At 40.9% G+C, this 27,065-nt stretch overlaps 1 protein-coding gene across 6 annotated transcripts in view; it reads left to right on the top strand.

Annotated features, from left to right (window-relative positions):
- Positions 1 to 19,377, top strand: part of GLCE (glucuronic acid epimerase) — a 70,817-nt gene extending 51,440 nt beyond the window's left edge. For 4 of the 6 annotated variants that reach the window (XM_020808159.3, XM_020808160.3, XM_078380872.1 and 1 more), the window contains exons 3-4: positions 5,489 to 5,734; positions 17,909 to 19,377. In XM_020808159.3, coding sequence (XP_020663818.1) covers positions 5,489 to 5,734; positions 17,909 to 18,933 — 1,271 coding nt within the window. In that variant the 3' untranslated portion in view covers positions 18,934 to 19,377. The remainder of the gene's footprint in view (positions 1 to 5,488; positions 5,735 to 17,908) is intronic. The other 2 variants (XM_078380871.1, XM_072981964.2) reach the window with 1 other exon arrangement.
- Positions 19,378 to 27,065: the final 7,688 nt, after the last annotated feature.

Raw genomic sequence — 27,065 nt, 5'->3', positions numbered from 1 at the left:
TGTTTTTAAATCGTTTTCCCAAATTAATTTTAAACCTTCTATTCCCCATTCTTTTTCCTCTTGTTCCAAAATTATATTATATATTTTACTTACTATTCCTTTCAAAATTGTATCTTGCATATCTTCATGTGATGACAGAAATTGTTCGTACTTAGTAAGTTCTCTACATTTACCATTAGTTTTCAACCAATCCTTTGTCCAGGTGTCTAACTGAATAAGATTATACCATGATAATTTATTAGATTGCAGTTTAGACATAATCAACTCCTTCAATCTCATGTTACCCATCCAGTCCTTCAATCTTGCAACCCTTTTATTCTTAAATAATTCTACTAAATCCTTTAAATTTGTAGGAAAGTTTTCTGTCTCAGTCACTAGTTTTAATGGTGAAGTTAAGGGACAAAACTTCTCTTTATATTTATTCCAAATATTTAACAGGTTTCTTAAAAAGGGGTTTTTAATCTGATTTATTGAACTTCTCTTTAGTATATTAAACAAGTATCCTTCAGCATTTCCATTTATTTCTGAAGATTCCATCTCCCACCAAATTAATTTTTCTTTATTGAATATAATATCTCCAATAACTCTTAATTGATTTGCTATATAATAATTTTTAACATTGGGCATACCTAAACCTCCTTTTTTTTGAGCCTTATACCAGTATCTTTTATTTATTCTAGATTTTTTGCCTTGATTACAAAATCCATTAATTAATCCCTGCCAATATTTAAAATCCTCTTCTTCTAATCGTATTGGGAGCATCCTAAATAAAAAAGTGATCTTCGGTAATATTTTCATCTTAATTAAAGCGATTCTCCCAAACCATGATAGTTTCAATTTGGCGTACTCTTGCAATTTATCTTTAATTTCATTTTTTAATTTATTAAAATTTTTCTCTTTTAATTTTTGAGTTGTTCTAATTATGTTTATACCTAAATATTTGATAAGATTACACATTTTAACGCTATATTTATTCACAAACATGTCTTGCTCCTGTATATTATAGTTAAACATCATCATTTGTGATTTTTGCCAATTAATCCTTAAACCTGTTATTTCCCCAAATTTTTCTAAATGGTTTTTAATGTTTTCCATACTCTCTAATGGATTTTTAATAGTCAGTAAGGAATCATCAGCAAACAAATTAATTTTAATCATTTCATTTTTACCTGTTCCTTTAATTAATTTATCATTTCTTATTGCGTTAGCTAATAATTCTATAATCATGCAAAACAATATTGGTGAAAGTGGGCAGCCTTGTCTAGTACCTCGGCCTAGAAAGATCTTTTCCGTTATACCATCATTAACTATTATTTCTGAAGTATTATCTAAGTATAATTGATCTATAACACCTCTAAACTTTTTACCAAATCCCCAACCTCTTATAAGAAGTTTTAGTGTTGACCATTCAACACAATCAAAGGCTTTAAATATATCCAATGATAAAATCATTGCTTTTATTTTTTCTTTTTCTATTTCATGTATAATATTTAAAACTCGTCTAGTTAAATTGTCCATTTGTCTACCCTTAATGAAACCACATTGGTCTTCTTTAATATAATTTGCTATAAATCTATTTAATCTATTTGCCAATATAGCGGTAAAAATCTTAGCATCTTGGTTTATTAAAGATATAGGTCTATAGGATCCCGGGTCTGTTTGATCCTTATTGGGTTTTAGAATGAGAATCGTTAATGAATGCTTCCATGAAGCTGGTATTGTCTCTCCTTCCATTATCTTATTATAAATCATTTTTAGCTTAGGTATCAAAATGGTGCTAAAGTGTTTATAATATTCTGGACCCAATCCGTCAGGACCTGGTGTTTTACCATTTTTTAATTTATTTATGACTTCAGCAATCTCTTGTTCATTGATCTCTTCTTCTAATATTCTTTTATCATTTTCCGATAATTTAGTTTTTAAATTATCGTTTATATATTTTTCTATACATTCTTTCTTTATGTTATTTCCTTTGTATAGTTTCTGAAAAAAATCATGAAAAATCTTCAATTTTTCTTTCATTATATTACAATTTTTACCTGTTTGATCTTTAATTATCCCTATTGAATTTTTTGCTCTTTTATTTTTACACATTTTAGCTAACAATTTTGAGTTTTTGTTATTAAATTCAAAAAAATGTCTCTTTAAATACATCAGATCTCTTTGAACTTTCTCTATTTCTATATTATCTAATTCCTTTCTCTTAGCCTGAATTTCTATTAATATTCTTCTATCTCTTTCTGTAAAAAATCTGTTTTCTAAGTTTTTCAAATCATCTTCTAGTTTTTTCACATGTCCCTCCTTAATTTTTTTTAATTTACACGATTCTCTTATCGTTATTCCTCTTGTAATTGCTTTCATTGTGTCCCACAACAGGCCTGGCTTAGCACCTCCTGTTTCATTTATTGTCCATAATTCTAGCCATTCCTTCTTTATCTTTTCTATTATTTCTGGATGCTGCAGAATATTATTATCAATTCTCCATCTTTTGGAGTCTTTATAATCTTTCTTTATTTCAATCTCTATTAACATCAATGCATGATCTGTTATTTTAATAGGGTTTATTTCAGTATCAACAATCTTAGAAATTAAATCCTGAGATGTAAATATATAATCTATTCTAGAGTAAGTATTGTGCACAACTGAAAAATAAGTATATCTTTTTTCATCACCTTTCATTTCTCTCCAAATATCCTTCAAATGGTTATTTTTTATCTTTTTACTTAATATTGTGTTTCTATGATAAATATCATTCCGACTGTATGCAGTTTTGTCTTTTATCTTATCCATAACCATATTGAAATCTCCTGCCATAATAACATAACCTTTCTTTACCTTTTCCATTTCTTTAAAAACCAAATCATAAAATTCACCTTGTTTATTATTAGGTGTGTACATATTTACCAAAGTATATTCTTCCAACCCCATTTTACCTTGCATTATTATAAATCTACCATTACAATCTTTTACTACCTTTTCTACTTTAAATTCGCAGTTTTTGAAAATTATAATTGCTACACCCCTAGATTTAGAAGTTCCAAAAAATTTTTCATAAATGTCGATATTGTTCATCTTTAACTCATTGACTCCTTTTTCTGATTGATGAGTCTCTTGTAGAAAGACAATATCCAGCTTGTTTTTCCTCAACAATGCTTCTATTCTTCTTCTTTTCACTGTTGATCCGAGGCCTTTAACGTTTAAAGTTGCAAGTCTTATTTTTCTACCCATATGTGTTCAAAAGTTTTCTTTCCAATAGGTCCCGTGTGTAACCTTACCTCCCACCAACCTACCAAACATAAACTAAAACATAAAACAGACAAAACAACACCCCATAATTGATCTTCACCAATTTTGTGAACATATACATTCGTATCCTCTCCACCATGGTCCCATGCCATGACCACTGGCATGAGCAAAAGGTGGGGGGGAGACGCCACCATCGTCCGGCGGAACCATGACCGGAGCCTTGCCTCTGATCTTTTCATTTAACTTTTGCATTTCTACTTAATGTTTAATACTACAATAGTAACAAAATAAGAATAAAAATAAGAATACCCTTCTCCTTCCCCCCTTCCCCTTACTGGAATCCTTTAAAGAGTTTATATTTAGTTTTTAGTAATTTTAATTTTGTTACCCCTTTTACTATCTAAATTTAGTGTGTTTAGTATGATTAGAACAAGAGTAAAATAAATGGTATTATTCTATAAAGCTAATTTTAAAACAACAAAAAAAAAAAACCTCAAAAATTAGAAGAGGGGAAAGAGGGGAGGAGAGACACATATATATGTATATATATATGCACACACATACATATATATAAGAAAGATTTTGTTAGGAGAAAGGTAAAGGAAAAAAAATAAAAGATATAAAAAATAAAATAAAATAATAAAAAAATATAAGAAAAAACTGGTCCATCTTCTTCCTTCTGGTTCAGCCTTCTAGTTCTTTGCTTGTGGTTGGAATTAACTCCTGACTTTCTCCTTCATAAATGTTCCAATCTTTCAGCAGTTGTAAACCTTGCTCGCAGGAGTGGATTTTAAACAAAATCTTGTCTTTCCAGATTTTCAAAAAAATTGGGTAGCCCCAATGATATCTGATGTTATTTTTCCTCAGAATTGCTGTAACCGGCTGCATAGATCCTCGCCATTTCACAGTCTCTTTACAAAAATCCTGGAAAATCTGAATTTTTCTGTCCCTATAAACCAGCTGGTCTTGTTTTTGTTTGATTGCTTTTAAAAATTGTTCTTTCTTTGTATGATTCAAAAACTTCACAACCACTGGTCTAATACCGAGACTACTTGGATTTCCCAGGAAATATGCCTTTTCTATATCTGTTTCAATCAGATGCTGCGTGTCCATTATAGAGTTTATCCAAGCCATTATCTCCTTTCTGAGATCTTGGCCCTGTTGCACTTGGAAGTTCATTATTTTAATATTAGACCTTCTGAGGTTATCATCCATAAATATGAGCTTTTTATTGGTTTCAGAAATTTGCTGAGCCATGGACACAATTTCTTCTTTATTTCCTTGAACTGTATCACCAAGGTCCCTAATTTTGCTCTTCATGTCCTTTAACTCCTGTGACACCCCTGAAATTTGATCTTGAAGCTTAGTAATGCTTCTTTCGATGGACTTAGATCTTTGCTCTGTTTTGTCAAAGCCTTCAGACATTTTACAAGACAGATCTTTTATAAGCCTTGTAACCTCGTCCATCCTATCGTCTTCAGTTGGTTGTGTCGTCAATCTTTCCAAACTGCGATCTGAGGGGGTTTTGGCAGTTTTATCCCTCCTCCTTGACATAGAGAGTTCTAATTAAAAATAATTATTGTTGTTTCAGGCTTTTCGTTAGGAGCAGGGCAGCTGGAAAACGCCAGTAGCTAATCGGCCATGAAAGTGAAAGTAGTTCGTAACTTTAAAAAAACATAGTCCTTAAGGCTTTTAATCAGCGATATGCCTTCCTTATCCTTCTCTCCAAGGATTTATGATAAAAAAAACATTCTTCTAAAGAAAGAAATGCATTTTAATAGCTTTTTACCTTGCTAGGCGATACGGAGGGTTCGCTCCTAGCTGGTCATTCCCCCGAGCGGAAGTGACGTCTCGCGGTAGGATATGCTGAGGTAGTGTTTCTGGCCCAAGGCCACCCAGTGAGCTGCAAGGTAAAGTAGGTATGGGAACTTAGGTCTTCCCTGTTCTGGTCCAGCACTAAGCCATTTCATCCTACTCAGCGAAAGACTACCTAAGATGTTATTTTCACAAGGTCTGTATATATTTGTTCAATACAGCCTGTTTCCCCTGTAGGCTTCAAGTCAAGGGTTTTAGTTAGACTTTCAGTCAGCCAATATGTGGTAATTAGTAATTTAGCTCACACTGTAATATTTGGCTGTGCCATAGATCACTTGCTTTGATCCGATCTAGCTGAGATGTCCTTGTATGCTTCAGCAATCCTGCCATTATTCATCATATTATGTCTTTTCCCTTTGTCTTACAGGTGTGCCACTGTCCACGCAGTGGGGGCCTCAAGGCTACTTCTACCCCATCCAGATTGCCCAGTATGGGCTTAGCCATTACAGTAAGAATCTGACTGAGAAACCTCCTCACATAGAGGTGTATGAAACAGCTGAGGAGAGAGACCAAATCAGCCAGCCCAGTGAGTGGACTGTACCAAAAGGCTGCTCTGTCTCAACTGTGCCTGACAAGTCCAAATTCACAAATGTTAAGCAATTTTTTGTCCCAGGTGAGTCTGTGTAAGGAGAAGGTACTATGGAGGGATTTGAATATTGTCTCTGTAAAATTATGATCAGGCATGCAATTTTTGGATTTTTCTACTACACATTCCATAAGTCTGCATTTTGGTAGTTCTGCGTAACACATAGACACCTTAGAGATACCTAAATCTGGCTCACCTGGGGGAAACACCCAAACTGGAAGGCTTTGAGACCTATCTCCACCCAGCTTCTTGTTCAGAAATAAGCTTCCATCTAGCATGGACAGGAATAGGAAGCTTGGGCTGGTCCAGGCCTCAAAGCCTTCCAGTTTATGGGATTTGTAATTTTTAAAAATCCAAAAATCCTATCTTTAGTTATGGTTTCTTAGCACATATATCTGTAATTCAGATTGCCTGTAAAAAGAGATTATGGTAGTGTGCTTTGGGAAAACCCAGTGCAATGACATTTTTTATTAGTGAGGCTGTGACATGCCCCTCGCGTGTCCCCAGATTATTTCACTAGTCTGAGACCCATGACACATTCCCTCCTTTACACTGCCACCAGTTGATCTCCGTCAACAATGTTTAATTAGAAAGATTGAGGTCCTTGCTATGAGTGTAAAGTTGAACAAAACAGGTTTATTGGTTACAATTCACATAAACAGGTTCTTCAGAGACTTTAAAGTATTCAGTAGCTTTGCAATAACTTGTTTCACTCTTAACTCTCTAAGTTCCACACTCTTAACTGCCTCCCTTAACTCCTGACTCTAACTCTTCTGACTAACTTTTCACTTCAGATTCTCCATTTCTGACTCAAACTGACTCATAAACTCCTCTTCTCTGACTCACCCCTCCCTTCTAGTTTCTCTGGCTCCACCTCCCAACAGCTCTCATTGGTGTATGCAAATAACCTCATACATGAGCCAAAGCAGGGTGATCGCCACAGAGGGTAATGGTATATTATACAAAAGAGGTCCACAACCCCAGTCTGCAACCCGGCAGCAGTCCGCAGCCTATCCAGGACCGGACCACGGACACAGATCTCCTAACCCCCTGCGAATGCCATTGCACGCATTTGCGCGAGTGCGTTCTGTCCCCTGCGAGTGTGACGTCCGCATGCACACAAGCATGTTCCACCCCTGCGAGCACAATGTGTGCAAGCGAGCTCTGCCCCCCCCCCCATGAGCATGCCACACTTATGTGAGCATGCCATGCCCCCCAACCAGTCTGCGGTTGGGAAAAGGTTGGGGACTACTGTTCTACGGCAATAGCAAAACCTTTGTCCAGAGAGACTACAGTCTACATTAGGTGAGTTTCAGGACTGAGGCTTGAGAAGGAAACAGAGCTTGGCACAGACAAGTGATGAACAATGATGGGAAATATCAAGTAGAAGTGAGGGAAGGATTATCCAGGTAAAGGTTTGTTACATGATGGTCTTAGGAAGGGGATAGTTAAACAAATAAAAAAAGAGATGGTTCTTCCAAGGCATATAGCAGATGGGTATGAGTGAGAGAAGAGTGAATGGATGGGAGGAATGAGAATGGGGCTACAGAAGACAAGGGAGGAAAGAGAATTGAAAAGCTAGGAAACTTCACCCACGTTCCATTTAATAGTTGAAGTAAGGAATACAAAAAGGAAGTCTTTTTTACCCCAGCTGGACTAATGATTGTATGCAACATTTCTCCTCCCCCTCCCAACTTCTACTTTGTATGAAGACAGCATGATGTATTTCCCCCAACTAATCAGTAGCCAATAGAATTATTGAATCCATTACTTTAAATATCAGTAAAACAATTTTAATCAGTGCTTTAGGCTGGGATCTATACGAGGTAGAGACTTCCCTTTTTTGTATTAGACAGAGCGACTAAGAATAAGAGGTTGCTAGAACTCTAAACAAAATCCCTTACAGTGGAAGAACAAATTTAGGTAACTAGACTTGGTGGACAGAGTGCCTGAAGAACTATGGATGGAGGCTCATAACATTGTACAGGAGGCAGCAACAAAAACCATCCCAAAGAAAAGGAAATGCAAGAAAGCAAAGTGGCTCGCCAATGAGGCCTTACAAATAGCAGAGAAGAGAAGGGAAACAAAATGCAAGGGAAATAGGGAAAGTTACAGAAAATTGAATGCAGATTTCCAAAGAATACCAAGGAGAGACAAGAGGGCTTTCTTAAGTGAACAGTGCAAAGAAACAGGAAAATAATAGGGAAAAATCAGAGATGTATTCGAGAAAATTGGAGCTATTAAAGGAACATTTTGTGCAAAGATGGACATGATAAAGGACAAAAATGGTAGGGACCTTACAGTTAAAATCTCAAAATATGACGCTGTTACGGTGCTACACTCAATATACCAACAAGTTTGAAAAACTCAGCAATGGCCAGACGATTGGAAAAGATCAGTCTACATCCCAATTACACAGAAGGGCAGTGGCAAAGAATGCTCCAACTACTGTACAATTGCACTCATTCCACAAGCTAGCAAGGTTATGCTCAAAATCCTCCAAGGCAGGCTTCAGCAGTATGTGGACTGAGAACTCCCAGAAGTACAAGTGGGGTTTCGAAGGGGCAGAGGAACTAGAGACCAATTTGCTAACATGTGCTGGATTATGGAGAAAGTCAGGGAGTTCCAGAAAAAATCTACTTCTGCTTCATTGACTACGCAAAAGCCTTTGACTGTGGGGACCACAGCAAACTATGGCAAGTCCATAAAGAAATGGGAGTGCCTGACCACCTTATCTATCTCCTGAGAAATCTATACATGGGACAGGAAGCAACAGTTAGAACTGGATATGGAACAACTTATTGGTTCACAATTGGGAAAGGAGTATGACAAGGCTGTATATCGTCCCCCTGCTTATTTAACTTATATGCAGAATGAATACATCATGCGAAAGGCTGGACTGGATGATTCCCAAGCTGGAATCAAGATTACTGGAAGAAATATCAACAACTTCAGATATGCAGATGATACTCTGATGGCAGAAAGTGAGGAGGAATTAAAGAACCTCTTAATGAGGGTGAAAGAGGAGAGCGCAAAAAATGGTCTGAAGCTCAACATCAGAAAAACTAAGATCATGGCCGCTGGTCCCATCATCTCCTGCCAAATAGAAGGGGAAGATATGGAGGCAGTGACAGATTTCACTTTCTTGGACTCCATGATCACTGCAGATGGTGACAGCAGCCACAAAATTAAAAGACGCCTGCTTCTTGGGAGGAAAGCAATGACAAACCTAGACAGCATCTTAAAAAGCAGAGACGTCACCTTGCCAACAAATAGTTATGGTTTTTCTAGTAGCGAAGCTGAGGCTCCAATACTTTGGCCATCTCATGAGAAGAGAAGACTCCCTGGAAAAGACACCGATGTTAGGGAAGTGTGAAGGCACGAGGAGAAGGGGACGACAGAGGACGAGATAGTTGGACAGAGTCACCGAACCTACCAACATGAATTTGACCCAACTCTGGGAAGCAGTGGAAGACAGGAGGGCCTGGCATTCTCTGGTCCATGGGGTCACAAAGAGTTGGACACAACTTTACAACTAAACAACAACAAGAGCTCCCAGTGCATTTCTTCTCACCTTTTATTGATGGAAGAGTAGTCTTCAGTCTGATCTAAGATCAACTGATAAACAGTTGATTTAGAAATGTTAAAGATAAAGCAAATCCAAATTGTCTTCCAGAAGTCACTGTTGATTGATGAAACTATCAGTGAGCAGTTTCTTTGGGAGCTTCTCCTGTACTGACTTGCATAATAAACTATAGCTTCTTCAGCCTTTCTCTGCTGACCTTCTATAAGTTTCAGATGGGGTCTGCAGCAAAATTTTGCAGTTTTTACTCCTGATCTCAGGTTCCAGTTAGCCAGTCATGTCATAGACAACCTTCTGTTCCATTCCTCTTCTCACAGTTTCCTTGATTCTTAGCTACTGAAAAGATGCAGCTCTCTGGCCACACGACCCCCCATACTGTTAGGTTTCTTGGGAAAATTTCTGCAAATTTGGGTTTTGTCTGCTCATACCTTCCTGTCTTATATAAACTGCTCGTGCTCATATAAGACAGCACAGCATGACCAGACAAAAAGCAGCTTTGTTATTTGTGTCTGTTTAAGGACTACTGGGGTGGGGACGTGATGGCGCTGCGAGTTAAACCACAGAAGCCTCTGTGCTGCAGGGTCAGAAAGCCAGCAGTTGTAATATCAAATCCACGTGACGGAGTGAGTTCCCGTCACTTGTCCCAGCTCCTGCCAATCTAGCAGCTTGAAAGCATGTAAATGCGAGTAGATATATAGGTGCCACCTCGGTGGGAAGCGTTCAGTGTCTAGTCGTGCTGGCCACATGACCACAGAAACTGTCTTTGGACAAACGCTCACTCTATGGCTTGGAAATGGGGATGAGCACCGCACCTTAGAGTCAGACACAACTGAACTAAATGTCAAGGGCAACCTTTACCTTTAAGGACTACTGACTAGGTAGAATTAAGGTCATCATTGATAGCATTTGTATGTAATTCACACTTTTCATATTTAATTTGGTAATGTTGCTATTTGGACTTCCAAGAATAGCTGACTAACCACTGCATAGACTTTTTATGTGACTCAGCAGATCGACTTCTTAATCTGTAACAGTACCCAGATTAAAAACTGAAATGCTAATTTCTTGCTACAGTGGGGTCTTGACTTGAGAACTTAATCCGTATTGGAAGGCGGTTCTCAAGTCGAAACGTTCTCAGGTCAAATCTGCATTTCCCATAGGAATGCATTGAAAACCATTTGATCCGTATCTGCTCTTCTCCATCCATAGAAACTAATGGGAAGCTGCTATTCCGCCTTCGACCACTAGAGGGGGATATTTTGTTTCTTTTTTTCTTAGGTCAAAAAAGGTTCAGGGAAGGCAGGGAAAATACAGTCCAGGCAGTACAGTACCAGGCAGTCCGAAGACTGTCTCCCAATCCATTCTCTAAACACTGGGAGGAGTGAGGAAGCAGACAAGCACCCTTTTCACTGGCCAACAGTTAACTGAAAGTTCACATTTTGCACTTTCCCTGCCTCCCACGTGGGTTTTTTTCAGTTCTTAACTCAAATCTAAGTATGTAAGTCAAGTCAATATTTTCCTATGAGAGTGGTTCTTAAGTCAAAATGTTCTTAACTCAAGCCGTTCTTAAGTCAAGACCCCACTGTATTGATTTTTATATCCCATGGGAGTATATCGGAACATGCATTTTGGCTAACAAGTTAATTAGAAGGGGCTGATTTTGTTATGTCTGTTTATTAGGATTATGCACCAACCCCAAAATTCAGTTGAGAATCTCTTATTTAAAAAAAATATTATATCAGATATACAAAACAAAAAAACATATATGCGGGGAGGTGTTTCCCATAGAATCATTATCAAATATATAATCCTAACTACATAGCCCATATTACCCTACTAACATTTTTAAGCCATATCATATTCTCCTCTCTCTCTCTCTCTCTGTATATATATATATATTTAAGATCAATATATATATATATTTCAGATCAATACTTCAAATATTAAGTTCAGTAAAAACCTTCCTGATTTATAGCAATTAACATAAATACACCTGAAGTGTAATCTTACACCTGTATTATCTTTCACTCAGCAATTTCTAGTTATTGTATTTAACATGAAACATTTCTAGTTTAAGAGTTATATATGGTTATCTACAGTGGTGCCTCACACAACGATGTTAATTGGTTCCAAAAAAATCAACGTTGTGTGAAACATCGTTCTGTGAAACACCATTTCAGTGCCTTACAATGTTTGGAACAGGTTTTAAATGCTTGCAATCGTTAGCCCACCTCCTGAACCCTATGCAAACTTAATTTGATGTTGTTCTGAGTTGTCTTTAATTTTTGGTGATTTTTTGAATTTTCTCTCATTGGAATGCATTTTTAATAATTATATTTACTTATCAACCACTTAAACCCAAGAATCACCAGAATTGCTGATAGTATCTTAACCACATTAATTTTATTTATTTATTTATTTATTTATTTATTTATTTGATTGATTGATTGATTGATTGATTGATTGATTGATTGATTGATTGATTGATACCCTGCCCATCTGGTCTAAAAGACCACTCTAGGCGGCTTCCAATATAGTAAAATCAGTGAAATAATACAAAAAAACACAAACAATTACATAAATCATATTGTAATAAAGAGAATACAACAATAGAATAGAAAATACATAAGGAGAGAATAAAGAGAAAAGTCAGATATTAACTGGAGGGAAGGCCTGAATGTATAGCCATGTTTTTAATTGACTTTTAAAAGTGCCCAAAGCGGGGGCCGCGCAGATCTCAGGAGGGAGATTGTTCCAGAGGCGAGGAGCCACTACCGAGAAGGCCCGGTTTCGTGTCCTTTCTTTCCGGGCTTCCCTCGTTGTTAGGCTCCTCAGCCTCACCTCCTACCTCGTGCAGGTGATCCGAGTAGATCTAGGTGGAAGCAAGCGTTCCGTCAAGTATCGAGGTCCTAAACCGTTTAGGGCCTTATATGTAAGCAATAACACTTTGAAGTCAATGCGGAAAAGGATGGGTAGCCAATGCAGCATGGCCAGAGTAGGAGAGATATGTTGGTATTTTCTCACTCCAGTAAGGAGTCTGGCCACTGCATTCTGTACCACCTGAAGTTTCCGCATCAGCTTCAAAGGGAGCCCCACGTAGAGCACATTACTGTAGTTTAATCTAGAGATTATGAGCGCATGTACTAAGGTAGTGAGCGTCCCCGTGTCTCAGTAAGGTCGCAGCCGGGCAGTCCGCCAAAGGTGGAAAAAGGCGGTGTGGACTACCGACGCCACCTGCGTTTCCCTGGTGAGCGTCAGGTCCAGGTGTACCCCCAGACTGCGAACCCCATTCTTTGCAGCCAGAGCCAACCCCCCAAACATAAGGGAGTTTCCCAAGCCACCATCCACAGGGCCACCCACCCTCAGAACTTCCATCTTGTCCGGGTTCAGCCTTAGCCCGTTCTCCTGCATCCATTGCAGTACAGCCCCCAGGCAGTGCTGGAGGGACAGGACGGCATCACCTGCAGTTGGTGAAAAGGAGATGTAGAGCTGGGTGTCGTCAGCATATTGATGACACGATGCTCCACACCCCCTGATGACCCCACCCAGCGGCCTCATATAGATGTTAAACAGAATTGGGGAAATAGTTGACCCCTGCGGAACCCCACATTTCAGACTCCACAGGGCGAAATACTCTCCCCAAGCTGCACTCTCTGGGGACGATCCTCCAAGAAGGAACAGAACCAGGCCAGAGCCAAGCCACTGATGGCCAACTCAGAGAGCCTCCCCAGGAGGATACCGTGGTCGACGGTATCGAAGGCCGCCGAGATGTCGAGGAGGACCAACAAAAATATTTTACCCCTGTTGGCCTCCTCAACAAGTCATCGTACAGGGTGACCAATGCTGTCTCTGTACCGTGGCATGGCCTGAAGCCCGACTGAAATGGATCCAGGGCATCTGTTTCATCCAGATGTGCCTGAAGCTGGTCAGCAACCACCCTCTCGACCACTTTGCTCATGAAAGAAACATTGGCGACGGGCCTGTAATTGCCAATTTCGTCCGCCGCTGTATTAGGTTTCTTCCTTATGGGCCTAATGAGTGTCTCCTTGAGGGCAGAGGGAAACCTGCCCTCAAGGAATGACCCATTTATTATTGCAGTGGCCCATTCTGTTATCGGCCTGGCTGCTTTGATTAGCCAGGCCGGGCAAGGGTCCAAGGAGGAGGTGGTGGCTCGACAGCACTGTGGCCACAGAATCAGGTGTGACAGTCTGAAAGGAGTCAAGGGTTACCGGGCAAGATGGAGCGCTAGACATCTCTGCATGACTCACTGTGTTCAAAAAACGAGAGAGGTCCCGTCGGATGGCCTCCACTTTAGATTTTTAAAAGGCTGCAAACTGGTCATGTGAAAAACTAGGGGGAGGCCTATCATCCAGACCAGTTCCGGATAGGTCACGCGGTATACGGAATAACTCCGCCTGCTGGTTGGATGCTTCGCTTATCCGGTTAGCGAAGTAAGTTCGACAAGCAGCCTTTACCTTAGACAGGTAAAGGTTAGTTGCGACCCTGACAGCTATCCTATTATAATCCGTCGGGTTCTTCCTCCACCTACACTCTAGCCTTCTATGTCGCTTCAGCGCTCGAAGCTCCTGGTTAAACCAGGATGCTGGCCGAGCTCTACGATGGAGAGGGCGTTTAGGCGCGATCGTGTCTATAGCCCTGGTTGCGAAGGTAGACCAGCTATCAACCAGAGCGTCGACAGGAGCGCTAGCCAGGTCTGCCGTGACCCCTCTCATGACATCCTGGAATCCAGCAGGATCCAGTAGCCTTCGAGGGCGGACCATAGAAATAGGTCCATGTTCCCTGCGAGGGGGGAGAGCCACTGTGAGGTTACATTTTATCTGACCATGACAAGGGGACCGACATGAGGTCAGTCACCATCAGACCACACTCACTCCAACTGGTGGAAAAAACCAGGTATAATGTGTGGCCACCCACGTGGGTGTGACTGTTGACATGTTGGGACATGTTCAAGGAAGCCATGGTTTCCATGAAATCAAGAGCTGCCCCCGCATGTACGTTGAAATCGCCCAAGACCAAAAGCCTTGGGGATCCCAATAATGCCACGGAGACAAAGTCGGCCAGCTCCGGAAGGGAAGTGGCTGGGTCGCGGGGAGCACGGTAACACAGCAAAATCCCAATACTATCCCTGGCCCCGATTGACATGTGGAGTACCTCTAGACCTGGCTTTACGACCGAGGAGCGCCTAGTAACCTGTAAGCTGGATTTATAAACAATGGCTACTCCCCCCTGCCCCTCCAGTCTATCCTGGTGTTGGACGGCATAACCAGGTGGGCAGACAAGTGCCAAGGGAGGACTAGCCTCCCCGGTAATCCACGTCTCGGTTATGCATGCCAGGTCTGCATCCTCCTCCAGGATAAGGTCGTGAATTACCTGGGAGTAATGTATGTATGTGTATCTTTCAACCAATAATTTCTATTATTCAGCAAGTAGCTTTCTAATTTTTTATTATACTTATCAGCTCCATGTATAAACCGGGAATCCCAAATTGCTTACAGTATTATAACCTGGATTAATCTCTTGCACCCTTTTTACCAGTTTTAAAATGCCATCTGTAGAATCTCTTTAAACCATTTTCTCTCTGATTTACTGATTTTATCCCACTATAATTAACAGTTCGCCTTCAAAGCCAATCATATATGTTTAAACTGTAACCAGAATTTTTCACCCCATCCAACCTCATCTTCACATCTCCCTCCTGTAAATTCTCTTCCCTCAAACTAGTATAATTTTTTTAGTACTCTTCCCCTTAATATGCCTCATCTTATCCACCTGACCCTCCTCATATACCGTATTTCCATAAGACGCACCGGACATTAAGACGCAGTTAATTTTTAGAGGAGGAACACAGGGAAAATATATTCTGAACCAAATAGTGTAATAAAATATTTAATAAACTATAACAGAATAACATTTGAACCATGTAAAGTGAACAGCAGTCAACAGTGGCATTAATATAGACCATTATCAGCCAGTGATAAGACCTATACCACTGTACCTATATTTTACATTTCCTTTCATCCACCTCCTCCCCATGCTTATAGAAATGTCTCAGTGACAGATGAGATTGTTGTGCAACTCTGCCCAGCTACAGCTCAAGCCTGTATTAAGTTAGAAATGGTTTGCCTGATTTGGCACTGCATTGAGAGGTCGCTTTTAGTTGTGTGGAGGATAAATAGTGGAATTAAACTGTTCAACAGCTGGTTTTCCTTATTTACTTTAGGTTATGCAAAAGAACAGCAACACAAAGCTTAACCCATTCACCAGCAGTAGCACATGCTCAGCATAAGACCAAATCTCGGGTTTCTGACATAATTGAACATTTATAGCATGCAAGGCACAACACAAAGCCAAAAAAACTGAATACAAACTATAGTAGCTGAAATCAGGAAGCAGGTACTGTAATCCAGGTAGAAGTCAGGAGGCACAGTTAGTTTCCTTGCTGAAACACCCTTTCGAAATACATTCTCTATTAGACGCCCAGAACTTGAAAAGTTTGCAAGTTGAATCTAAATTTCCCATAAAAATGCATTGAAAATTAATTAATGCATTTTATGGGGGGGGGGAAGGTCAGAAACTTTAAAAAACTTAAAAGAAAGTCACTTACCAGGTACTGTAGACTGAGCCTTGCTCTTCACAGTGCCTTGGTAGATCCCAGAACAGCCAAAAAAGAGCCCTAAACAGCTGAAAGCCAGCAGGAAGCCGGCAGCTGGCAGCCATTTTGTGCTCTTCTCTGTGCTCTTCTCAGCTCCTTCCCCCTCCCCTCTCCCCACCTAACAGCTGATCGGCGCTGGTCTGAAAGGCTTTGCAGAGAGCTTTTAAAGCAAGTACCCCTGTGCACATTTCTACACAAGCAGGTTTCAACTCAAACAGAGCACCTTTTCACCCAAGCACTAACCCCAAACAAACAGCTTTTAAACTAAATTTTACATTTTAAAATGACAATACCAGGCAGTCCCAGGTCTCTCTCTCAGCGCTCTAACTGCTAGCAAGGAAGCAGACAAGCAGCCTCTTCACTAACTGAAAGTTTGAATTTCCCCGCTTTCCTTGCCTTCCCCGCATATTAGATATGCTAATATCTGTGCACTGGATGATTGTGGGAGGAACATCCAGCCCCTGATGGGGGTCCTGTGGGGCACCCCAAAACACTGAGTAGCTCTCTTGGCCTCTTTCAGGACTGGGGCTGTGCAGCCCTGTTCTGATCAGGAGGTGCAGCGGAGGTCACCATGCCTTTGGGGGACAGGCCACAGAAAGGGGCAGGTGGTTTAGGGGACATTCCAACTCATACTTGGTAGGGGAGATACCGCTGTTGTAAAAGTTGTTTTCCTGCTGTAAGGCTCATCTATTGTATTCTGGATGTGCTGACCCCTGTGATTTTCCCAAATGTGGGGAAATCAACTGCCTAAGTGGGGGACTATGTTTGTGGTTTCTCCTGTTCTTTCCAGAATTACTCCTTCCTCTTTGGTCCTTGGCTATTTTCACTGCCTGCTACCATAGGCCTTTTAGCCTTGCTGGTTTTCCAGGTGGGCTGCAGGAAGCAGATCCTGGAAAGCCAGCAGTGCAGAATGGTGGGGTCCAAACAGCAAGCAGTCTCTGGTGCTAGTTCAGAGGCCTCCCAGCATGGAAGTAGGGGTTTTCTGGGTGGTGGTGGTTGAACCCCTTTTTTCTGTATTCATTCCATAAGACGCACATACTTTCTCCCCCCCACTATTTGGGGGGGGAGAAGTGCCTCTTATGGAGCAAAAAAGACAGTAGGTTTGCTTTTCAAGGAGGCTTTCCACACTGACCCCAGCTGACCACCTGCCCCCCTTTTTTCCTTTTTTTCCTCCTATTCTTTCCTCTCTTTTCCTCCATCTGCTCTGAGATTTATCAATGCCATCTGAGTTTTTTTAAAGAGAAATTGCTTTTGGTTTTAGTATCCCTATGTTTGTTTTCTATTTTACAAGTTGTAAGCTGTTCAGAGTAGTGCTGTGACACTAATGGGAGTGGGATACAAATTGAATGAATGAATGAATGAATATGTGCAGGGGTTTTTTTTGTAAAAGACCAGTATTTGTAAGGTATATTTAAAGGGCCTGTTTTCCCCTTCGTGAACCAGTTGTTCTGAAAATGACAACTACACTTATTTAACAAATGTGCAAAGGCAGCCTTAAGTGACACATATTGTATAGGTGCCACTATGTAACAAATATGCAAAGTTTCATAAGGATATATGCATTCGTTTATGTGAGAGTTCCGCAGAGCCTCTGTTAATGCATGCCATATGATTAGAAGGTGGAATTGTCAGTTGTTTATCCCTCTCTATTTCCCAAACCTTAACTGTTTCACAGAAACCTGAATGTTTCTTTCCTCATCACCAGCTACCTCTCTGATTCCTGCATTAGACTTTGATTGGAGTCCTGTTTTGCTTCTGATAGCTCCAAATCAAAGCCTTTTTGCATCAGGAACCATCAGAATCAGCCTGAGGTGGTCTGATTGTCTCTGGCTTCATCTGAATTGATTGTACTTCCCTGCTATTCATCAATACATAACAAAAGAGATCCCTTGGTGTGTGTGTTTTTCCAAAATAACTGAAATATTTTTCTTTTGTTTACTTGCAGAAAATTCTGAGGGTGCATCTCTACAACTGGGAAACATGAAAGACTTCATTATTTCTTTTGACCTCAAATTTGTAACAAATGGGAGCATTTCTGTGGTTATTGAGACAACAGAGAAGAACCAGCTTTATACAGTGCACTATCTCTCAAACACTCTGCTGATAGCTTTTAAGGATAAAGACATTTCCTATGGCATTGGCCCAAGAACTAGCTGGAGCACAATAACACGAGACCTCGTAACAGATCTAAGGAAGGGAGTTGGCCTCTCTAACACAAAAGCTGTCAAACAGACAAAAATAATGCCCAAAAGAGTGGTGAAGTTAGTGGTGAAAGGAAAAGGTTTCATTGACAATGTCACTATTTCAACCACAGCGCATATGGCAGCCTTTTTTGCTGCCAGTGACTGGCTGGTAAGGAACCAGGATGAGAAGGGTGGTTGGCCAATCATGGTGACCCGGAAGCTAGGGGAAGGCTTTAAATCTTTGGACCCAGGCTGGTACTCTGGCATGGCACAAGGCCAGGCAATTTCAACCTTAGTCAGAGCTTATTTGTTGACAAAAGACCACTTGTTCCTCAGTGCAGCTCTGCGGGCTACAGCACCTTATAGGCTCTTGTCAGACCAACATGGCGTGAAGGCCATCTTTATGAATAAATATGACTGGTATGAGGAATATCCAACAACACCTAGCTCTTTTGTTTTAAATGGATTTATGTATTCTCTATTTGGTCTATATGACTTAAAGGAAACTGCAGGGGACAAGGTAGGAAAAGAGGCAAAGTTTCTATATGACCGAGGCATGGAGTCTCTGAAAGCAATGCTACCACTCTACGATACAGGCTCAGGAACAATCTATGACCTTCGTCACTTCATGCTGGGAACAGCTCCCAACCTTGCCCGGTGGGACTATCATACTACCCACATCAATCAGCTCCAACTCATAAGTACAATAGACAACAGCCCCATATTCAAAGAATTTGTCAAGAGGTGGAAGAGCTACCTCAGAGGCAGCAGGGCAAAGCATAATTAACCAGAGGTGATAATAGGTTTGTGGTTTCCTGTTGTCTATTGCTGTGCTTCAGAAATACTATTTTCAAGGCTGAGCTAAGAAATGTTTGTAAAGGTGATGTCTGAACTCTGGTATATCCATGTACTTGTGTGCTATTTAAGAACAAGATTCTGTTTTGAAAGAAGTGATCCTTAAAACTCATATTTTTAATTATTTTGCATTCCAGTGATGAAATACAGTGTGAGGATATCATTACCAAATAGACATCCAATTAAAAGACTAAATCAAAACCTATTTTGCTTATTTACTTCTGCAGTGGTCCATAGTGACACTTGTTTGCAGGTGAAGTTTCTATTTATGAGGGCCTTCCCCCTTTTGGGGGAAAATTACAGAAACTATCATGTTTTTTGTTGCCTAATATTTGATAGAAAACAAAAATTATGCCTCTTTAAAAAAAAAGAAAAATCTGAATTCTCATTTCAGACACAATTAAAAGATCGTGTGGTGTCATTACAGAAAACTCTGTTTACTTGTGACCTAAAGAATTGATGGCATCTCTTTGTATATTTTTTTCTGTGGTGGAAAATTTCAGAACTTTTTGCTTTAATATTCTATGTAAAGCTGAAATTCACTGGTAAGGTGCAACTAGAGTACACCCATTGAATTAATTGGGATTTGGTAAGTCAGTTCCTCTGTATGTTCCACTGTTTAAATGGGCTTACTCTAGTTGTGACCACTACTGGATTTCAGCTGGTAAGACATACCGTATTTTTCGCACCATAAGACACATTTTTCCCCCACAAAACAGGGGTGAAGAAAACAGATTATATTTTCCTGTTTCCTTCTCCTAAAAAATTGGTGCGTCTTATGGAAAGGTGCGTCTTATGGAGCGAAAAATACGGTACATTAAAAGTTCAGTTTCTTTAAATATCTATGGGTGATTTTAATGCTATTGTGCATGAGACTTCACCAGGAACTTCTATGAGATTTCTGTGAAAAGCAAGTAGAAGGACAATGCAGAAGGACAACACAAACCTTTGTGCCTTTGTGCAACTTCTATGTTCTTTGCCAATGTGACATGTAGGAGGCTCTCAAGTCATGTGCTATGTGGCAGATTTTGAAGTTTTGTTCTGTAAGCACAGCTGTAAGCAGGAACAGTGGTCTGCACAAAAAATGGGTCATCTTGTCTAAAACTGGATCTGTTCTCACATTTTTATGCTTTACCAACATCTTTCGATAATAGTTCAACTGTCATCTTGGTCTTTTTTGTTGTTTAGTCCTTGAGTCATGTCCAACTCTTCGTGACCCCCATGGACCAGAGCACGCCAGGCCCTCCTGTCTTCCACTGCCTCCTGGAATTGGGTCAAATTCATGTTGGTAGCTTCGATGGCACTGTCCAGCCATCTCGTCCTCTGTCGTCCCCTTCTCCTCGTGCCTTGACACTTCCCTAACATCGGCGTCTTTTCCAGGGAGTCTTCTCTTCTCATGAGATGGCCAAAGTATTGGAGCCTCACCTTCAGGATCTGTCCTTCCAGTGAGCACTCAGGGTTGATTTCCTTTAGAATGGATAGGTTTGTTCTCCTTGCAGTCCAGGGGACTTTCAAGAGCCTCCTCCAGTGCTACAATTCAAAAGCATCAATTCTTCGGCAGTCAGCTTTCTTTATGGTCCAGCTCTCACTTCCGTACATCACTACAGGAAAAACCATAGCTTTGACTATTTGGACTTTTGTTGGCAAGGTGATGTCTCTGCTTTTTAAGATGCTGTCGAGTTTGTCATCGCTTTCCTCCCAAGAAGCAGGTGTCTTTTAATTTCAGGGCTGCTGTCACCATCTGCAGTGATCATGGAGTCCAAGAAAGTAAAATCTGTCACTGCCTCCATATCTTCCCCTTCTATTTGCCAGAAGGTGATGGGACCAGTGGCCATGATCTTAGTTTTTTTGATGTTCAGCTTCAGACCGTTGTTTGCACTCTCCTCTTTCACCCTCATTACAAGGTTCCTTAATTCTTCCTCACTTTCTGCCATCAGAGTGGTATCATCTGCATATCTGAGGTTGTTGATATTTCTTCCGGCAATCTTAATATACAGCCTTGTCATACTCCTTTCCCATTTTTGAACCAATTAGTTGTTCCATATCCAGTTCTAACTGTTGCTTCCTGTGCCACGTATAGGTTTCTCAGGAGATAGATAAGGTGGTCAGGCACTCCCATTTCTTTATGGACTTGCTATAGTTTGCTGTGGTCCACACAGTCAAAGGCTTTTGCATAGTCAGTGAAGCAGAAGTAGATGTTTTTCTGGAACTCTCTGGCTTTTTCCATAATCCAGTGCATGTTAGCAATTTGGTCTGTAGTTCCTCTGCCCCTTCGAAATCCCGCTTGTACTTCTGGGAGTTCTCGGTCCACATACTGCTATCCTACCTTGGAGGATTTTGAGCATAACCTTGCTAGCTTGTGGAATGAGTGCAATTGTACAGTAGTTGGAGCATTCTTTGGCACTGCCCTTTGGGACTGGGATGTAGACTGATCTTTTCCAGTCCTCTGGCCACTGTTGAGTTTTCCAAATTTATTGGCATATTGAATGTAGCATCTTAACAGTGTCATCTTTTAAGATTTTAAGTAGTTCCACTGGAATGCATTCCAAATGCTTTGTTTTATGTAAGCAGTTTTGTTCTTTGGAAAATTAGAGTGGTTCCTCTCAAAGTAGACAGCTGTGATCTTTGAGGAGAAAGGTGTGATAAAAGTATTTTAAATAAGTAAAATAATTGTGGGCCCCTTACAAATATTAAATGTAATGTTTAAAAATGGGCTCCAAAAATCCGCTTTTGCTCTTTGATTGAAATGGTAGGCAATTCAGCCATGTTTTGAGGTCTTTCAGTAAATCATATACCTCGAAAATGGTCACAAGAGAGTATGTATTTTTTAATTACAAAAACCTTTTGAGAGAAAAACGTTTTTGGTGTGACTATGGTGTAAGAGCATGTCTGGTCCTTTAGGGTCCAAAGTGAGTCTGTGAGACTCCTGGGCCTCTTGAGGTTGCCATCTTGGTCTAAGTTGGCATTGGCTAATAGTAGGTACAAATTTTTTGAGAAAAACCCGAGCTGTAGCTGAACAGTATGGAACTTTTTCTATCAGCTCCTGATACTGAAGTTACTCCTGGTGAGATTTACAGTTCATTTGCTTTTTGAAATACGAATCAAAGCATCTAGAAATGATCAGTGAAATATTTCGGATGGGGGCCAGCACACACATAGTCAGCAGCCCTCAGAGATTCCTTGGTGCCATGAGATCCCCCAAAAAAGCCTCAGGTGAAGTCTCTTCCCTTGTTGCTTCAGTGAAATCCTGTCTTTGCTCCACTGCCCTTCACTTTGACACAAACGAAGGAAGACAAGATTCTTTCCACTGACTTCCATATGTGCTAGCTGAGTCTTAAGAATTGGACTCATAGGCACCTTTAAATGCTAGCTGAGAGAGCTTTACTTGTTCGTTCGTTTCGTTTAGTCGTTTAGTCATGTCCGACTCTTCGTGACCCCATGGACCAGAGCACGCCAGGCCCTCCTATCTTCCACTGCCTCCCGGAGTTGGGTCAGATTCATGTTGGTTGCTTCGGTGACACTGTCCAACCATCTCATCCTCTGTTGTCCCCTTCTCTTGCCTTCACACTTTCCCAACATTAAGGTCTTTTCCAGGGAGTCTTCTCTTCTCATGAGATGGCCAAAGTATTGGAGCCTCAGCTTCAGGATCTGTCCTTCCAGTGAGCACTCAGGGTTGATTTCCTTTAGAATGGATAGGTTTGTTCTCCTTGCAGTCCAGGGGACTCTCAAGAGCCTCCTCCAGGACCACAATTCAAAGGCATCAATTCTTCGGCAGTCAGCTTTCTTTATGGTCCAGCTCTCACTTCCATACATCACGACAGGAAAAACCATAGCTTTGACTATTCGGACTTTTGTTGGCAAGGTGATATCTCTGCTTTTTAAGATGCTGTCAAGGTTTGTCATCGCTTTCCTCCCAAGAAGCAGGTGTCTTTTAATTTCGTGGCTGCTGTCTCCATCTGCAGTGATCATGGAGCCCAAGAAAGTAAAATCTGTCACTGCCTCCATATCTTCCTCTTCTGTTTGCCAGGACGTGATGGGGCCAGTGGCCATGATCTTAGTTTTTTTACTTGTTAGGAAAATGGTATTCCTTAATATTGGTTTTTTGATTGCTCACATTTCCATGTAGCCTATAGAGGAGATGCTCTATAAATCCCCACAGTTGATCCAGGAAGTTTGCAGTCCAAATTAGTCCTGTGAGCCAGAGAGTCTTTCCTCTGATATTGGTACAAATATTAACTTCTTCATAAATTCCTTGTCACCACAGTACACTGATGGCTCTTCACCAACCTTACCCAGATAAGTACCAGTCACTGAGATAGACAGAAGTTGAACTGCAACATATCTGCATCTCCCATCTATCCCACTGGATGTCCCCATGTCAGAATCCAAACATTCATGGGGCAGCCCCCTCTTGCTTCACTGCTGATGATACTCCAGTTTGCTCAGTGAATCTTCTGTTAATGTGAACACTTACTTGCAAAGTCAAGAGTTCACTAGGTGAACAGCTTTCAACTGCCTCATGTTTCTATTCCGTACTTAGAAATGATTTATTGTGTACTGTTCTCTTCTGTCACACAACAAATTCTTTCTGATTTTCTGTTGGTGAGGAGCTGATAGAGAAGCTCAGAAAAACAGTCAGGAGGGCTAGGAAGATATAATTCATGGGATGGCATCATTCTCAATGATGTGGAAAGGTTAGGCTTGCTAATTTGCTGAAGGATCTTCATGTCTGGAGGTATAATTGGCACCCAAAGAAATTTCAAGAAATTGCCTATCTTGTCAACAGGCCAGTTTTGCAGGCATTTCATCAATTTTTAAAATATAGCTTGTGAGAGTCAGATACCAATTCATGATGTATTCCAGCAACCTCAGATACAACTTGCTACTAGTTTTGGGCTCAATCAGACAGGCATTTGTCCTGCTGTTTGGTTCACTCTGTTTGCCAGTGATCACACAATATTGGAGCAAAACAAATTGTCTCTAGAGCAGTACTACCCACACCTTCTTGAACACCTGTCAGGGACTTTTACTTCTTTAGTGCAAGTAGAATTGCTCTGGTTTGGTTCATTTCCAGCATGTGTGATCACTGGAAATGGAGCAAGAACAAGCCTTCCTGGCTATCAAGGCTCCTTCCAGTTTGAATTTCTGATATCATGAACCGACTTTTCTGAAAGGGCTGGTCAACAAAATGCGAGCAAAAATACTGACCCTTCAGACAAACAAAAGAATATATTTATTTTTTATTTTAAGCGATGCAGTGCCTCAGCAATAGTCTACCAGAGGTTTTTTATTTCAATCACTCCCCTGCCTCTGCTGAGGAGCGAAGTGTTCAATTTATCAATCTCCTGAAGTGGCTAACTTACTGAGACACTTCATGATATCAGAAGGAGCCAAACAAAAGTCACTCAGTCTCCAATATGTCATTTAGATGCCAGTATAACAAATGGAATATTGCACCTCATGCAATCCTGTTTAGCCCACATTCGCCCACTCCCAAAGATCCAGTGTAGACATGTCCTTTCTTTTCACATTCCGGCATTTGTAGAATCACTAAAGTCTTTTTTCCATGTGATTCTTTATGAGTTTTATGAAAGGTGTAGCTAGAGAGTAAATTGTGAAGGAAACCATACAAACTGCAAAGAGAAAGTTAGTGGTATCTAACTAGTTAGAGCATCTGATTTTGGGAGTAAATTCAGACCATAGGACTTAAGTACAGTAGAATCCCTGTATCTGTTGGATCAGTATCCACAGTTTCATGTAACCATGGTCAAATCTAGTGGTACTATAGGTCCATTCCTTGGGTCCAGGCCAGGCCAGGTTTTCAGAATGCCTGGACCAGATGAGAGGCGGGGAAGAACTCCCCACTAGGCCAACTAGGCATGGAATTCTTGTTCCTTCCCTCTTGTTCATGGTTTCCCAGGCACAGGTTGGGTCAGGCCCTCAGCAAGGTGTAGACGTTCCAATTCCAGCAGCTGCTGAGAAGCCAAAACTACTACAGTCACACTGGGAACTGGAGAGATTGGGATGAGCTGTTTTGTGTTTGTTTGTTTTTAGTGGCAGTGTCTGCACTCCCAGGGCAGAGTTGTGAAGCTCCAACATCCATAGGGAATGGGGGGAAGAGAAGGACCCAATTGGTTCCCACCCTTCCCCATCCATTTTCTATTTTCCCCACATGATCTGAACTGGCTCCCCCCTCCAGAGATTTGGGAGAGGATGTAAGTGGATTCTGCATTAGCCTTGGGCATTTCTTCCTCAGGCAATACAAACAACGATTCAGAATTGTTAATAAAAGGATTTTTATTAATACACCTGTTAGTGTCCTCTTTGTTAAACTCAGTAGAACTTTGTATTGTCAACTGGGGAGGGGAAACCATAACTTTTCGTTACTTAAATCTTTTAATAATAAGTTTTTGCTTTTTTCTCTTCCGTGGTCGGTTGCCTCAGGAAGTTGTTGCGGACCGCACACAAGGTCCCGCAACATGGGTGACGGGCCCACTCTCCCTCTCTCATTGCTTCTTTCTCCAGCATAGGATCCAATTGGTGTACCAACCGGGCAGGACCTTGATTCTTGGGGTATAGCAATACCGTCCATTCTTCTGGACTAAGACCGGGAATAATGGGTCTTACTTTGCCAGCTGCTGAACTCTGCCTCCTCATCGATCGTATTAACTGCTGGTCTTTTCACAGGCATGGCAAAAACTTGAACACCTTTGCCCGTTTTATCTGTTACTGTTTCTCTGAATACTGTTATTTTCTCCGTCTCCTTGGACACTGTTCCCTCCTCCGTGGTTAGGAACACGTCTACCTTCTCTCTTTCGCAGTTTCCCTCCTTGTCTCCTGCCTCAGTCGTATCTAACTGCCTTAACTGTCTTTCCCCCTCGCGAGTTCCTTTGTCTCGAGCCCTCATTACCTCCATCACACAGCATTCTTCTGTCCTTTCTGCTCGTGCTTCTGTCTTTGGTTTTCTCTCTTGCCCTGTCACTACATCCTACGTTTGTGTTAGAGTCTGATCTATGCTAGCTGTTTGAGGGGACGGCATACTCTTTCGCGTTTCCTCTGTCTCCTCCTCACACAGAGGAATGTACACAAAAAAGAGAATCTTTCCTCATTATTCTCTGGGCTAGGAGGAGAAGAGTTGCCACTGTCACTGTTTGGAAGGGTGTCTGTATAGCTAAGTTTGCGGCTGTGGTAGGGCTTTCTGGGGCTGAACTTAAAGAGGGTAGGAGTTGCTTTTTCTTTCTTTAAATACAGTGGTACCTCGCTTAACGATTGCTTCGTTAAATGACAAAACCAGTGTACGATGACTGTTTTGTAATCGCTTTTGCGATCGAAAAACGATGTTTTAATAGGCAAAATTCGCTTCCTGACGATCGGTTCCCTGCTTCGGGAACCGATTTTTTGCTAGACAACGGTTTTAAAACAGCTGATTCAAAATGGCCGCCCCCTGTGTAAAATGGCTCCCCGTTGTGTTTTTGGATGGATTCCTCGCTTTACAGGCAGTGAAAATGGCCGCCCCTATGGAGGATCTTCGCTGGACAATGAGTTATTCAGCCCATTGGAACACATTGAATGGGTTTTCAATGCGTTTCAATGGGATTTTTGATTTCGCTTAACAAGGATTTCGCTCTACAGCGATTTCGCTGGAACGGATTATCATTAAGCGAGACACCACTGTACAATACAGGGGTCATACTGTATTTGCTATATGTTCTCCATTATCTGGTTTTAGTATCCAAGGGAAGTGTTGGAACTGATCCCCTGCAGATACAGTGATCCTAATGTACTAGTATTGTCTTTGTTTTTGCTGATGAGCAGTCACAAACAATCTGAAGAGCACAGATCATGAGAGAAAGTCCATATAGTGTTGAGCCTTGGAAATCAATCCTTAACAATAATGCCAAAGTGTTTAGAAAAAGGACTTTTAAGACATTTCTCCTTCAGCAATTGATCATGGATACAGGAAGAAGATCAAGTCCTTTTCCTTTTGCAAAATTGGGCAATTTGGATTTTGAGTAGCCAGCACAAATTTTGCTGGACTACTGCCTTTATAATCTGTTAGTACCT

Source organism: Pogona vitticeps, chromosome 12 (genome assembly GCF_051106095.1).
Source record: "Pogona vitticeps strain Pit_001003342236 chromosome 12, PviZW2.1, whole genome shotgun sequence".
Classification (NCBI taxonomy): Eukaryota; Metazoa; Chordata; class Lepidosauria; order Squamata; family Agamidae; genus Pogona; species Pogona vitticeps.
The sequence above is the reverse complement of the archived record's forward strand: the minus strand, read 5'-3'. Positions and strand labels throughout refer to the sequence as shown.